We start from the raw sequence: 13,867 nt of genomic DNA on the forward strand, positions 1-13,867 counted from the left end.
ATGACTTGGGATCGCGCTGGCCTTGCGAAACAGGGCTTCTACTACGACGAGAACATTCGGAGCAAAACCGCGGCAGAAGCTGCATATCCCCCACATGTCGTGGCCTTGCGTGCTTCCATGCTTGACTTCTCTTGCCCAGTACTTGGTTGCAAACACGAATGCGATGAGTCTGGAAACGTCCAGCTGGACCCGGAAAGCATTGAGTGGCACAGCCCTCATCCTGACCCTGTGCTTTCAGTGGCCAAGCGAACGCAAAATGATGCCCATCACTTAAGCAATGGTGGGTTTGCGGAGAATTCCTGGGACGGGTTCTTTCATAATCACTTCTTCAAGCCACTCCAAGACAGCACGCCCAGGTGTAAACAAAATTCCCGAAGATATGCCCAATGCATGATCGACGGAGTGAGATCTTATTGACAAGCATCAAAGAGTTTCGCGCAGTAACTATTACTATGATTCATTCAAAGAGTACGCATGCCATTCGATTTGATTTGATTCGTTCTGAGCTACCAGGTTTGCTAATAGTTATCCATCTAAAACAGAGACGCGGACGCCTTGTGGACCGAGTTCCTCTGCAGCCGAACAGATGCCCATGATACATCCGAAAGGGAGAAATGTCCCAAGCCCGACCGCGTGCTCTCCTTACCCATATACAATCTTGATACCGATGGTCCTGCGGTCCCGAGTATCAGAGACCCTGAATCTCGACAGTGGCGTCAGACTCCAAGCCCGTCACTCGTGGAATCCTTTTCATGGACGGTCCTGAAGGACCTTTTCGCCCATGGCCTCCGGCCCACGCCATTTCGAATATTCCGTAATCCGCCCGTGGAGGCAGAACTCAGGTGCTATCCATGGCTTATCATTGAGCACAAGAAGCAGCCGCCTAAATCCCCAAAGGGCAAAACACTCGACGTGCGTTGTCAGGCAACAAACGCTGCCGCCCGCGCTCTCCAGCTCAACAGAAATGCAGCGACGTATGCGGTTAAGCTCGCAGAACAGGCCCAAGTCCCTCCTATTCCCACTGTGACAACAGTCGGACCCATTGTCACAGTTTGGATCATGCATTATTTAGAAGACGTTTGTGGTCCGAGCAGCCATTACGACTTACATGAAGAGGATCGTAAAACGCGTAGAGACGGTTATGCAAGTTAAATGACTTGGCATGTGGCAATCGCATGCTTTTCTCCAATTTCCTTGCCTCTAACGGAAATTATCAGATTATGAGAGCCATCTGGACAGGTGACATGACGAAACTCGACGATATCATACAGTTCCAACTGATTCTTGAGAATACACACACTTGGACGATGCGGGTTTTCAAGCCCCTGATGGCGTCTTACATTGGACAATGGAGATTTGTGCACTCTCAACCTGGTATTGGCGTGGCTGAATTAGCCTTGGAACGTCGCCAGCAGATTATGGACCGGTGTCGGGTTATGACACCCTTGGTTCAAGGCTACCTCGACACGCACTCGGGAATTGAAATAGGCGATGATAGTAGTCATTCCGAAGTGACACCGCTACTGCTAGGCTTGCTCGTTCAACAAATATTTGCTTCGGAATGTCAGACCCTCACAAACGAAATGGACCGTATCATCACCGAAAAGCTACAAGGATTGACTTTGGGTGCAAGACATATAGTCAGTGATACACAACTGACCATCCGAAGCAAGCACACCAGCCTCGTCGCCGATACGCAAGAAGGGTGTAGCGTGGATTCGGCACCTGACGATGATGATCCAGATGATAGTGACTACGTGGACTCCCAGCCTACTGGCCACGCCATTTCATATTCAGATTCTGATGACAACGAGTTCAGGCGCAGCACGAGGTCTAATGCCTTGCGGGAGACAGAAGCTCAGTCACCGTCTTCATCGCCCCAATTGCTACTCATCGAGGAAACCCCCAGACCACTTCGTACTAATAGTAGTCCCAGTGCAATAATACCATTGTCAACAGGCACCACCTCTCCTGCAGACGTGAGTACATGCACACCAACTAGGAACAAACCAACCACCCCAAAATCCGCAGGTTCGGTCATTCAAAATGTTACTGGCACCACAAACGCGTACAGAGTTTGGAAGAAGACGCTATGTCTGCAAAGCCGACGACCAAAACGATGTCCGGCAAATTTCTTTTTCGGGCAACTAAAAAATGGCCATCGGGGACATTGATTCCGACTGCTAGTGGCTCTATACAACAGGGAGACTTTGCCATCGCCTACTCCAGCTGCCAAGGCAGCACCCGAATCATCTCTATACTCAACCACGAGCTCCATGTCGTCTACGAAGGGACAGCCCACTTCAAAACATTTAGAGGCTCCGGCTCTCTCATTCGGTACGACAAGGGGCGACAACACCATTGCTGGGGGGAAAGCATTCCAGCTCTGGCACAAAAACGCGGAGATATCCACGCAAGTTCTCGATTGCCACGAAAATGGTGTGAAGTTAGTGGCTGTATCGTCCGACTCAAAGTTAGTAGCCTCCATTTCTACTTATGGGACGGTCCGGCTGTGGCGCTCTGATGCGGGGGAGCCTGATATTCTCCATGGCCGTGTGAAGTCGCTGGCTTTCTCCCACGATTCAAAGATCGTGTTAGTGGTTCAGATCGAGGACGCGGTTCAGCTTTGGCGCCCTGAAACAGGCAAGCACACGCACATCCAGACTCTTGGTCTCGACAACTTCATTTGGTCGGCAGCCTTCTCTCCCGATTTAAGGTTTCTAGCCTTGGTTCATGATGATGAGGCAATCCGGCTTTGGCTCGTCGACTCGGACAAATTGACGCTTTCGCAGGTTCTTGAGGGTCACAAGTCCCTGGGTCGGCCGGTGACTTTCTCCCACGATTCAAAATACTTGGCATCAATTTCTGATGATTACACGGTCCGGATTTGGCTCGCCGACTCGGGAAAATTCACGCTTACGCAGATTCTTGAGGGCCACAACGACGTAGTTTGGTCAGTGGCCTTCTCCCACGATTCAAATTTCATAGCATCAGGTTCTCTAGATTGCAAGGTCTGGCTTTAGTGCGCTGCTGGAACGGGCAAGTTTGAACACACCCGGACTTTTGAAGGTCACACCAGCGACGTGTTTTCGGTGGCTTTCTCTCATGACTCAACTCTTCTCGCCTCGGCTTCTAAGGATGGAACAATCCGGCTTTGGCAAACCGATAACGGCGAGTGCACGCAGGTTCTTGACGGCCATACTGATGACGTAAGGTCGGTAGCCTTCGCCAGGAATTCAGAATTCTTGGCCTCGGCTTCTCATGACATGACGGTGCGGCTCTGGCGCCCCCATATGGGTGAGAATGACAGTGACTCGGTGAACTCGACTTAAAGGGACGGTATCGAGTCTAGGGAGGGAACCATCTGGTAGCCTTCTCGGTAGGTGAGAAGTCCAGCACCGACAGTATAAACAAGATAGCCTTAACGTCATAATAACCATGTCTATTTATATTCTCTCAATCTACCCCAAGAAGAAATTCCAGATCTTCCTCTATGAGATTCATGTGGCCGTAGTGAGTAGGCGAACCAATGGGCAACTCAGAGTGAAATTACAACTCTTCGAGCTAGGCACTATGCTTGGATGAAGGTGCATGTTTGTGGCTAGGGTTGACCAAAAGAGCGAAGGGAATTGGATCCTATCTTAAAACGTAGATTCAAATATCAAATCGCCCAGGTATCGATGATGTCCTGTTATACATCCTAGTGAGTGATTCGGAACAAAATGAGAAGGGCAGAACAATTCAAGTAGGTGCCAGATTTCTGACAGATTCCAATACCAAAAGATTTACATAAACCGGAAAACTCGCCTTGACTCAGAACAGAATCTTCAGGATCACTGCATGACCTGTCTCAATGTAGCCTGAAATTGATGATCGTTGCCAGCCAATCCACCGCGATAACTCACATCTACGCCGACGAGCGCGGCTAACATGGCGTCGAACCTTTTGAACAGAAGGAGATGGGAAGAGGCGGAAGCGCTGGTGTCAGAAATAGAGGGATCATCTTTGTACGCTACTCAGCAGGAAAAAAAGAGGATTAGGCATTGGACCTGCAGCAGCCATCTGCGTGATGACTTAGGAGGCTCAAGTTGCTGGGGCTGGAATGGCATGTGAAACTGAAGCACAAACAACCATTGTCTATTTGGACCTTCATAAGAGGGATACTTGGTCATTTAATGAGAATTAGGTCAAAGCGTATTTCTCAAGTTTGAGAACGAGGACCCATGAGAGGGTTCAGGAAGTGAGTCTTATTACTTAACGCAAACAATGAAACGAAGATAATTGGTAACTAAAGAGTCGAAACTGCCTTGAAGTCTCACGTATGTAATGCACCCATTTCAGAGTCTCTTCACTCAGCCATGAAATACTCAATCACATGTGAATCCTACCCCTTGGAAGAGCTTCCTTCTTCTTTGGGTCTTGCTATCGCGATAGCTAGTCATTAGCGTCATGTCAGGGCAGAGCGAAAAGTGGCACCAAAAAACACCGGCACTCAAGAAACGCCTCTGCCAAATGTCCATACAGGCACGTGGACATGGCGTAGGCATCGGGCATTTCAGAAGTCCCTGGCACCGATAAGAGGCATAAAAGACGGACGAATACAGACCCTTGTCCGATGGTGGTGTTTAACTCACGGATGGCTTTTTGTTGGCGGCGCCAGGGCTGCATAACTGTCTAGTTTTCCAGCTTTGTCCGTTACGTCACTCATTTTCCTCATTTGGAAGTCGATTCAATGTGGACCAGCCCTACAAGTGCTCACGGCCACTTGATGGCTGTTTTGATCACGCTATCATGTCAAGTCTGGTAGTTCTTGTCCGTGACAAAGACCCCGGCACATGGTGAGGTACCCGTGACTCGTGAACAGGCGGACGTGAGCTTGCGACTGTGGTAAGGGTCCTCTTTTATTTTCATTTTTTTCTTCTTGTCGCCCCATCGGGGGGGGAAGAGTTCCATGATACTTGCGGTCGGTATTATTTGCCGCATGTCCGGTTTGTACTGGCGCGGAAGGGATGGTGATTGCGTGTCTTGGATTGTCGTTTACGTAGTCGGTTGCATATATATGTAAGGCCACCTGATTTTGACAGCCTGTCTCTTGAAGTCGTTAATTAGTCTTATTTACACCTTTGAACTGCTTCTCATTAGCCTTATCACTTGCCAATACATGAACACTTTCTCAACTCGTCTCATACAGCATCACACACAGCACAAGGCAGCCTAACGAAGCCACGATGGAACTCAGTCGCATCATCGCCAACCTTCTCAGAGCTCTCCAGCTCGCCTCTGCTACCATCGTCACCGGTATCACAGGTTATTTCCTCTACAAGTCCAGTGCAGACACGTGGGATCTTGGACGCTTCATATACACCGAAGTAGCGTCCAGTTTGGCTATGCTAGCGGCGATTATCTTCATGCTGCCATTTACCGACGCCTTCATCCAAGTGCCAGTCGACATCATCATGAGTTTACTATGGTGGGTGACATTCGGGTTGCTCTATAGCGTGAGTTTTCGTCATCCCTTGCGGATTTTGCGTCAAATAACTAACCGTTTGTAAAGTTTCTCGGATTCCCCTGCGAATGGGTGTTTGAATGGATGGGCGTCTCACCATTTGATGAGCAGTGTGGGAAGTTCAAGGCCGTGGTTGGCTTCTCATTCGTCTCTGCCATTCTTTGGCTAGTCTCAGCCATTCTGAATTGCCTCATCATCCGCCGCCAAGGCCGTCAGGAAGACTCTGACGTCAGGAACCACTATCGCCAACGGGAGATGCGGGAAGCTCAGACCGAAGTTTAAACCAGCACCAGGCTCATGATTTGCATTTATCACGGTCGACGGGAATGGGAGGTTGGAGTTACGAATAGACTGATACCAGAGCATGGGATGACGCTCACGCATGATACATGATATTTTGGGCATTATTTTCCTTCTTAATACTGTGGCGCTTTATGCCGTTCCACAACGTTAGCATTCATAATACTAATGATGATAATAAATTGGTGTTGACCGTCTTATTCCCTAGCTCCCCTGTCAGGCATGTGATTGTGCTCAGCAGGCCACGAAACTCTGACAAGAACGATCCTGGCCTTTGAGAACTTCACATGATAATTTGCGCATCAGCTCTTCTCCCAAACTAACTCCCTGTCACGGGAACTAGATGAGCTCCATAGCTACCAGACCCTTATCAAGGTAACTGGACTAGTTACGTTCCATCAGATACGGCCCGAGTTCCAGACGTCTCGCCACCAGGTACAACAACATCAACAGTTTTAGTAAAGCGGGAAAATTGGAGATTTGACAAGAGAAATTCCTTGTCAATGACCGAAGAATGACATTGTGCATCTTGACCGATTTAGAAACGGAAGTGGCTGCATTTCGAGAAGTTTTTGACAGTTTAAAACCGGCTCTTCCGTGCTTCGTGCCTGGCAATCAAGTGCCGATCGTGATCCACCAACCGCCCACTGATGACGCTAGCATGTGAAGTTTTTCTGGTCGATGAGGCCATCGCAATCAGATTTTTTAGCTTTTTGAGGGTCTCGCGTTTACTGCAGGGGGGTCGGTACGGTCGTCCGCCTCGCCGACGGCTATCGAGCATTGGCCCGACGGACACGGAGAGATCTTCAGACAGAGGGGTCCTGACCTAGGTGAATGAGAATTGGTGAATGGATGATACAAGAACGTAGTCTTCTTAGCTCAGCAAAACCGGGAGAATCTGCAACGTCTTTCGCTTCCAAGTCCAAACAGTCTCACGATTTAGTTGTGTTATGCAATAGCCATGAGAAGGAGTGGGAGGGCATCATGAAGGCTTTTGCGCTGCCACTTCTGGTCCAGCGGAAGGTTTCGGTCAAATAGTCTTCATTCGAGGCTTCATACCACCGTCATGAATGTCTGTCATTGGGAGCAAATATTAATACAGCAGTGCAATGTCCCGCCACAGGTACAAAGGTGGTAGGTCGCGCTGCAACAGTCGGACAATGGCCAGTCCATGGATCCCATGTCTGGTACTTTTGAAAACACCAGACGTCAAGTACACAAAAACCACCAGACTTTACTGCGCTCTCCACAAACCAACTTTACTTCTCAGGAAGTATGGACGGCCCGGTTTTTACTCGATCGATTCGAGCTCAGCTCATGGGTGTTCCAGACTCAATAAATAGCGACGTTGACGTCTTCCACGCTGGGCCTGTCAGGAAATCCAGCGCAACAGGGACATAGAAAGACATGGAGCTTTCGCAACCCCTGGCTGCTGAAAATTTACCCGGCCGTTGACACTTTGCTGTTTTCAGTTTATGCTGCAGATGCGATGTTGCATTGTGAATGGTCCTTGGCCAATCAGCTGAACCCCCTCGTTGATTACATATGTAGTACAGTCTGTTTGGAGTCCGGAGTCTGGAGTTTTGAAACCACCAGACAATATATAGTATCAACATAATGCGAGGACGACGCGTCTTTGTCCTCCTCTCCTGTCGTCACTCATCCAACGGCCACTGACTCGCACGCGCCCTAACATTTGAAAGATCAGATGCATCAAATGGCCCAACACGCAGCCGGCCAGACCCGACTGCCTTCATGAAGCAATTCCCACTCTAGCATCAGATATCATATGCAATCCGCAGTATGTTTACGTCACAAATCCTACCAGTCCCTGTATACCTGCAGCTCGAAATACCGCAACTGCAAACGCAATCAAGGCCGGGAGAAAAGCGATGGGCACCAAAAGTCAAGACTGGGTGTTTAACTTGTCGGTTCGTCGTTTATGTACCCGGTCAACACATCATCGAAACAACACACATCAAATGCCTGGGCACTCACACACTACAGCCGCCGCCGTATTAAATGCGACGAAGCTAAACCCGCATGCAAACGATGTACAAGATTTGCCTATCACTGTGAAGGCTACACACATGCAAACGGCGGGAACAACACCTCCCTGCGGCCGGATGTGGACGCGGATGGAGCGCAACTATTCATGGTGCCTTGTAGACCGACGCCGCCACTGAGCAATACCAACTACAGAAGTTCCAGCACACTGATATATTTTCTAAACTCAACCTCTCTAGGGTACAGCCTGTTTGGCTGGCGAACATATATATTGAGGCAGCTCCCCCGATACAGGGGATACTCGGAAGCATTCGACACCTCAATTACAACATTTACCAGTCTACTAGAGACCCTGCATCAGCCATCGCCATTTCAAAACCCAAGTACGACGTCACTGCAATCATACGCCACCAGCATAAAGGCGTTGCAAAAGGCTCTCGCTGACGCCGGCACAAGATATCACTTTACTACTCTGTACGCTGTATATGCTCTGATACAATGCCACGCATGGATATTTCACAAACCGAGTGTATCTCATGGACACAGCGAGGGCTTACAACACCTAATAAGCGTATTCTTGCGTCAAAATCCAAAGGACTCCTTTGTCCTTGGGGTATGCCACGCCATAAAAGTGGACTTGGTGTGTTGAAACATTTTCTACTCACAGTACCGTCACAAAGGTTTGAGTTAATTTAACACACCACAACAGGTACAAAGTGCGTACTTTAACTCAAATATTCGTTTCTATCCGTGGATCCAGACACTTTTCCAGATGCCCGAGCCCCCGTACCTCGGAATTCATTCCTCTACAGCAAAGCTCAAGCCGCCAACCTACGAGTTTCGATGGCTCTGTCTGCTTCCAGACCTGATACGATACCCTGCAGAGAATAAATGCCAAATCCAGCTAGCATACAACTATATACTGCATTCTATTACCTGCATCAATACAGTCATCGAAACTATTATCCATACCCCTGAATGGACAGAGGAACAAGCCATGGTGGTGAATGAACGATCTGGCCTTTTTATATCCATCGGGGTCGTGCTAAACGCCATTATGCGCACCTTCCACCCTGACGATGCGCTGTTGCGTGACCAGAGGCTTTTATTTGTTGGTAGTGCGGTTGCTCTTGGGGAGAGAGGCTTGCGGGAGCGTCCGTTGGGAGGACATCACATTGCGGAGGCCTTGCTGGCGGCGTGGTGCGTTGCGGATGGGAGTAGTAAGGTGAGCCTGCGAAAGTTGGTCGAGGATTATCGAGAGACGTTTTCCATGGCTAAGCTGATACACAACGTGGCTTTTTGGCCGGAGGCGCCGGTGCAACTGGAGGGGATACCGTGGATTACGTTGCATAAAGGGGCTGACTGTCCGGCCAGCAAGACGGATGGAAGAGACAAAGGAAGGGCAAAGGGTGGTCAGGATTTGTCAGAGTACTGCTGTATTTTGTAAAGGTCGATATTCATTGCAAAGAGCACATGGGAGGCGACAAGCTGGACTATGGTCTAATACGCATAAGAGCGCTGAGAGCTATTTCTATAGGAACCTACATATTAAGAAGTATTTTAATTAAGCTACTAAATTAAAGAATAGTTAGTAGAGATAGCCTAAGAGTATTTGTAATATTATACTTTTATAACACTATGAAATAGGTCGATTGAATGTATTTCTAGAAACTCCTTATAGGTATAATACTATAGGGCCTAGAATAAAGAGGAGAGTGTGAGTTGGTAAAGATAGTTTTGCGGACCACATCCAGACGATATCACACCCATTTAGAGGAAGGCTAATGGAAGGTCTCTCATACATATATCTTTAACACAGTTAAGAGCTGGTAGAAGACCTATCATCATGCTGTCCACCATAGCATCATGTTTCTTCTTTCCTATACCGTCCATCAGACGATCCCGTTAGGATTCTGGCGCGCTTCCTCAATAAGTTCATGAGGCTTCTTGAAGGCCATGCCAGAGAAGAATTTCTGTCGATGAGCCTCAACCTTCTTATGGTCTAGGGAACCTCCTTGTAGAGGAACACCAATTTGGTAATGAGCAAATAGAACTTCCATCTCATCATCTGATGTCTGAATGGTATGCAGTATCTGGCCTAAGCCGATACGCTGTACATCCTTCATTTCCACGTACTGTCGTTGCACCAGCATAGCAAGCTCGTTCCAAGTGGTCTTCTCCCCAGAAATGTAGGTGTACGGTTCCCAAGACGGGTGGCTCACAAGAAGTGCCAAAGCTCTTGCCAAGTCACGGGCTGCTGTAAGATCAACTGGATCATTCCCAGTGCCAGGGATTATGACTTTCTTGGATGTGATGTCGATGGGAAACGCTTCCCCGGCATCCGTAAGATAGCGGTTCTTTTTGGGCACAATGTAATCCGCCAGCCAGCCAACGCTAACTAGCGTCCATTCGATCTCTTTTTGCTCCCGGAGAACCTGCCGAATAGGATCGCGCGTCAGATAGTAAAAGTGAGGAAGATCAGGATAGGTCTCAAGGTCGCCTCCGTATTCCGACGGAATGAATCGCTTGCATCGTGGACTGGCCTGGCAGGCCTTGATGAGGTTGAGATGAACGTCGACAAACTCTTTAGTGTATGATAGAATCATAGAGATAAGCACGTCGCACTCGAGTATGGCGTTGGTAAGTGAAGGGACCGAATAATCAGTAACCACTTGAGAGATTTGGCCCCGGTTTTCAAACTCTTCTTTGGATGTTCGGCTAAGGATGACCACTTCGTGTCCGTACTTTGGAAACTCGTCACAAATGTATCTGGCCATTGCGCCAGACCCAGCCACAGCAACGCGCATTTTGGATGATTGGGGCTAAAAAGCAGTTGAGAAGGAGGATGTGTGTGCAGAATCAGCTAGATGCAAGAAAACGTAACCTCGCATGGCTTTATATGCTTTTTCTTTCTCACGCCGGCTGAAGACCAGTGATGCCATGACTTGCCTCCTCGGGAGCTGTGGATCGGGACTCCGTCCTTTGAGCGAGGGCTCGCAATCTGCCGGCCCCGTATTCAATGTTCTAGGTCCGCATGCGGAGCGGAGAATTACAGACGATCTGTCAGTGCATGACTACCAGCAGCCCAGTCGCCACAATAAACCTCCTCCGCACACAGAATTGCATTTAGAAGGCTATGAGCAGTCCATGTCCGCAGGGAGGAGCCCGTGGGGAGGCGGGCTTTTCAGTTTACTTTCATGAGGTGGCGGGAAAAAAAAATAGACGGCACTGGAGATCAATCGTATTTTCCCGTTGAGAATTGGAAGAAGGCATTGTTACTTTATATGATATTTCAAACGTTTGTTTGAAGTGGCTAAGTCTAACAAGAGTATTTGTGTTATTTAATTCCATTGAATATTGTTTTAAGTGCTATAACTTACTAGTATTTCACACTTATAAAGAATATATAAATAGATAAGAGTACTAATGTATATACTGTAGTAAAGTGGGATGCTTAAGACAGTCTGACTATGCAGACGGGTCAAAGCGACACGCAACCACATACACACTGCACAGCACCTAAATGAGAAGCGACAGCATGGGAGAATAGTGCTGTTAGCATAGGATCTACACTGCATACTGTAGGCAATAAGCAGTTAAAGCATGAACAGCACGAGGGTAGCTGGTCCCTACTACAATATTTAGTTGAAGAATCAATTGATGTTACCGGCGGACCCGTCGGCGGATTCGCGGATCCGCGGAACTGCTGGAATTATGCCGGGGTAGGAAAATAAGATGGGTCTGATTTTAGGAATTGCATCTTTTAATACGAAGTGCATCACTTATTCAGTTCTTTAGGCTTTATCGGTGGCTTTTCAATCTCCGAATAATAAAGAAAATGCGGAACAGCAAATTCTACCGCAGCAAAGCTTTGGCTGTCAACTGCTGAAAAGTTCGATTTAGTCCCCGCCATCTTCTTCATATTGTCAACGTGTTTCTTTTCTTTGCTCTCCGGCCTGAGTAGAAGTGAGAAAGGTGCCCCAACTTTCTTCTTATTGGTTTCAAACTATACGCTGACTCCGTGCGTCCAGATGCATTTACGTTTAGTTGTGCCTTGAACAGCTTCAGAGATGAGGAGAGACCCACACGAGAGTTTCTGTCGATGCTTGCAGAAGTCGTCTGACTCCTGAAGATGAAATGTCTGGCAAGAGAAGGCGAAGCTCTCTTGTTGTGTTCGCCCCATTATAGAACGAAAGTATAGTCGTTTGAGCTGGGTCGATGTTTAGAAAGTTGCATGCTGTCAATGTTACTATACTTGTGGGCTCTATTGCAATAGCTTTGTTAGCATAGAGGACATATTCAACCTGATCATATCGAAAAAGCCTCACTACCCAGGTAGTAATCCTGTTGCGGAACATTCACCAGACCCAGTGTGGTCCCATTAGACTCCGATTGTACACGTTAACTCAGATTGTATAAGGGTCTAAGACGTTGCATAATGCGAAGCTAAACAGTCTGAGCCACAGACGGAAGCAATTGGCCGGCTCTTTTTTTCACGTGATGTTTATTTCATTTCTGGAAGCACGCTCCTCCACATATCCATGTATAAAGGACGTGAGACTCTGGGGAGCCGTTGTCCCGGTAGCTGTACTGGCGTCGTATACTAGTTCCGCCATAATCCAACAGACAATACTAGGGCAGGTGTAGGACTGTCAGTACTTGAGTTTTGGTCCAGGAAAATGGGGAGCTCACTTGCAGCAACGGAAATATACCGTTCATTGCCTTGTTCTTGCGACCGTACTACCCCCTACTTCAAATGCAGTCTCAGCGTATAGAATGCTCCGAGAGTGCACGAAGGCATCAAAATGAATTATCAGGCAACTCACAGCTTTCTAGAAGTAGGGTAACTACAAGCATAAATACTGGGCGAATGGATTAATCTAGAGAAATAGGAGGTTAGAAATTAAGACCGTTAACTATCTACAGCTACCCAGTTACTATCAAGCAGCTAAATGCTTAAGAAGTCTTGCCCTCACTCTGCTTTCTTAGCTGATGATACCATCATTGATCAGATGGCCAAGGTGACAGCGCAGTGGGACAATTGTTGTAGCCTCGTGATGAGTACTGCTCCATCTCCTGAGAGGATCTAGCCACCCGGACTATAAGGTCGGCCATCGTCAACTCAATATGCAGCTTAATTATATTTGACAGAGTTTGAAATTGAACATATCTAGAAGACGTTAGTCAGTCATACAAATAATATAACAGGACTCAAGAGTACTAACGCAAAGGTGTACTCAAGAGACATTAAGCCAATAGTAATAACCTAGAGGTAATTAGACCAGTTTTTCGCGGTAGATAAGCCTAGGCTAGTTCACTTACGTCGAGTGATATAGAGAAAAAGATCATGCCCAGGTTAAACCTAAATAAGGTATTATACCTGGTTAAGCCACGCGCTATAAGCCGCGCCTTCACAAGGTAGATAAATGTTAGATTTAGTCCAAGATCTATAATAAGGAATATAACCTTTTCGATTCGATCCCAAATTTCGTTGAAGAATATATATGACTTGTTAATCTGTAGCCTAGCAGGAATCCAGACACAGGTAACACTAATATTGACGACAAGGAGGACACCAAATATAACCCATTTGAGTTGGGTTCCGTGGGCTGGAACGTCCATTAAGATACGTATTCGGTTGATTATGATTTGTGGAAGGCATTGGACCTAGTGCGATGTTATTAGAAAAACGTGCGCTCGAGATTCGAATACTTGAACATCGCGCCACTTTTGCCACCAGCAGATAATCATACCTGTATGGCCCAAAGGACGACTATATATTCCTTGATGTTATTTGCCGCGTCTTTATCATAGCTATAATCTGGTAACAGGACTTAACTTGCCTATCGCGAAGAAGTACTCGAAACTAATAGTGGTTTAGTACTTAGTAATATATAAACATATGATAATTAAACGAACCTTGGCCCAAAATGGCCGTTTAGAAAGAACCAAAAGATGGTATTATAGACAAGACAGCCAGCGAATTCAGCCCAGATCAAGAGTATATAGGCATTAATGCGATGATGTCTCTTCCAACTAGCCCGGGTCTGAGTG

At 47.4% G+C, this 13,867-nt stretch overlaps 5 protein-coding genes across 5 annotated transcripts; 4 read left to right on the forward strand and 1 right to left on the reverse strand.

Annotated features, from left to right (window-relative positions):
• Positions 1–3,332, forward strand: VFPPC_13968 (hypothetical protein; the record flags this gene model as incomplete). Its single annotated transcript, XM_022428899.1, has 6 exons — positions 1–356; positions 430–468; positions 543–1,077; positions 1,218–2,121; positions 2,188–2,945; positions 3,024–3,332. 6 exons carry the CDS (start codon positions 1–3, stop codon positions 3,330–3,332), a joined length of 2,901 nt encoding a protein of 966 aa, XP_022284303.1.
• A 1,896-nt stretch (positions 3,333–5,228) lies between these two features.
• VFPPC_16281 (hypothetical protein) lies at positions 5,229–5,788 on the forward strand (the record flags this gene model as incomplete). The annotated part of the gene is made up of 2 exons (XM_018294034.1): positions 5,229–5,498; positions 5,555–5,788. The coding sequence occupies 2 exons, from the start codon at positions 5,229–5,231 to the stop codon at positions 5,786–5,788; spliced, it is 504 nt and encodes a 167-aa protein (XP_018142241.1).
• A 1,960-nt stretch (positions 5,789–7,748) lies between these two features.
• VFPPC_16282 (fungal zn(2)-Cys(6) binuclear cluster domain-containing protein) lies at positions 7,749–8,462 on the forward strand (the record flags this gene model as incomplete). Its single annotated transcript, XM_018294035.1, has 1 exon — positions 7,749–8,462. One exon carries the CDS (start codon positions 7,749–7,751, stop codon positions 8,460–8,462), a length of 714 nt encoding a protein of 237 aa, XP_018142242.1.
• Positions 8,463–8,585: 123 nt separating this feature from the next.
• Positions 8,586–9,260, forward strand: VFPPC_06114 (transcription factor Cys6; the record flags this gene model as incomplete). The annotated part of the gene is made up of 1 exon (XM_018285205.1): positions 8,586–9,260. The coding sequence occupies one exon, from the start codon at positions 8,586–8,588 to the stop codon at positions 9,258–9,260; it is 675 nt and encodes a 224-aa protein (XP_018142243.1).
• A 445-nt stretch (positions 9,261–9,705) lies between these two features.
• Positions 9,706–10,620, reverse strand: VFPPC_06115 (NADH(P)-binding domain-containing protein; the record flags this gene model as incomplete). The annotated part of the gene is made up of 1 exon (XM_018285206.1): positions 9,706–10,620. The coding sequence occupies one exon, from the start codon at positions 10,618–10,620 to the stop codon at positions 9,706–9,708; it is 915 nt and encodes a 304-aa protein (XP_018142244.1).
• Between the last annotated feature and the right edge of the window lie 3,247 nt (positions 10,621–13,867).

This window comes from Pochonia chlamydosporia, chromosome 5 (assembly GCF_001653235.2).
Source record: "Pochonia chlamydosporia 170 chromosome 5, whole genome shotgun sequence".
Taxonomy (NCBI): Eukaryota; Fungi; Ascomycota; class Sordariomycetes; order Hypocreales; family Clavicipitaceae; genus Pochonia; species Pochonia chlamydosporia.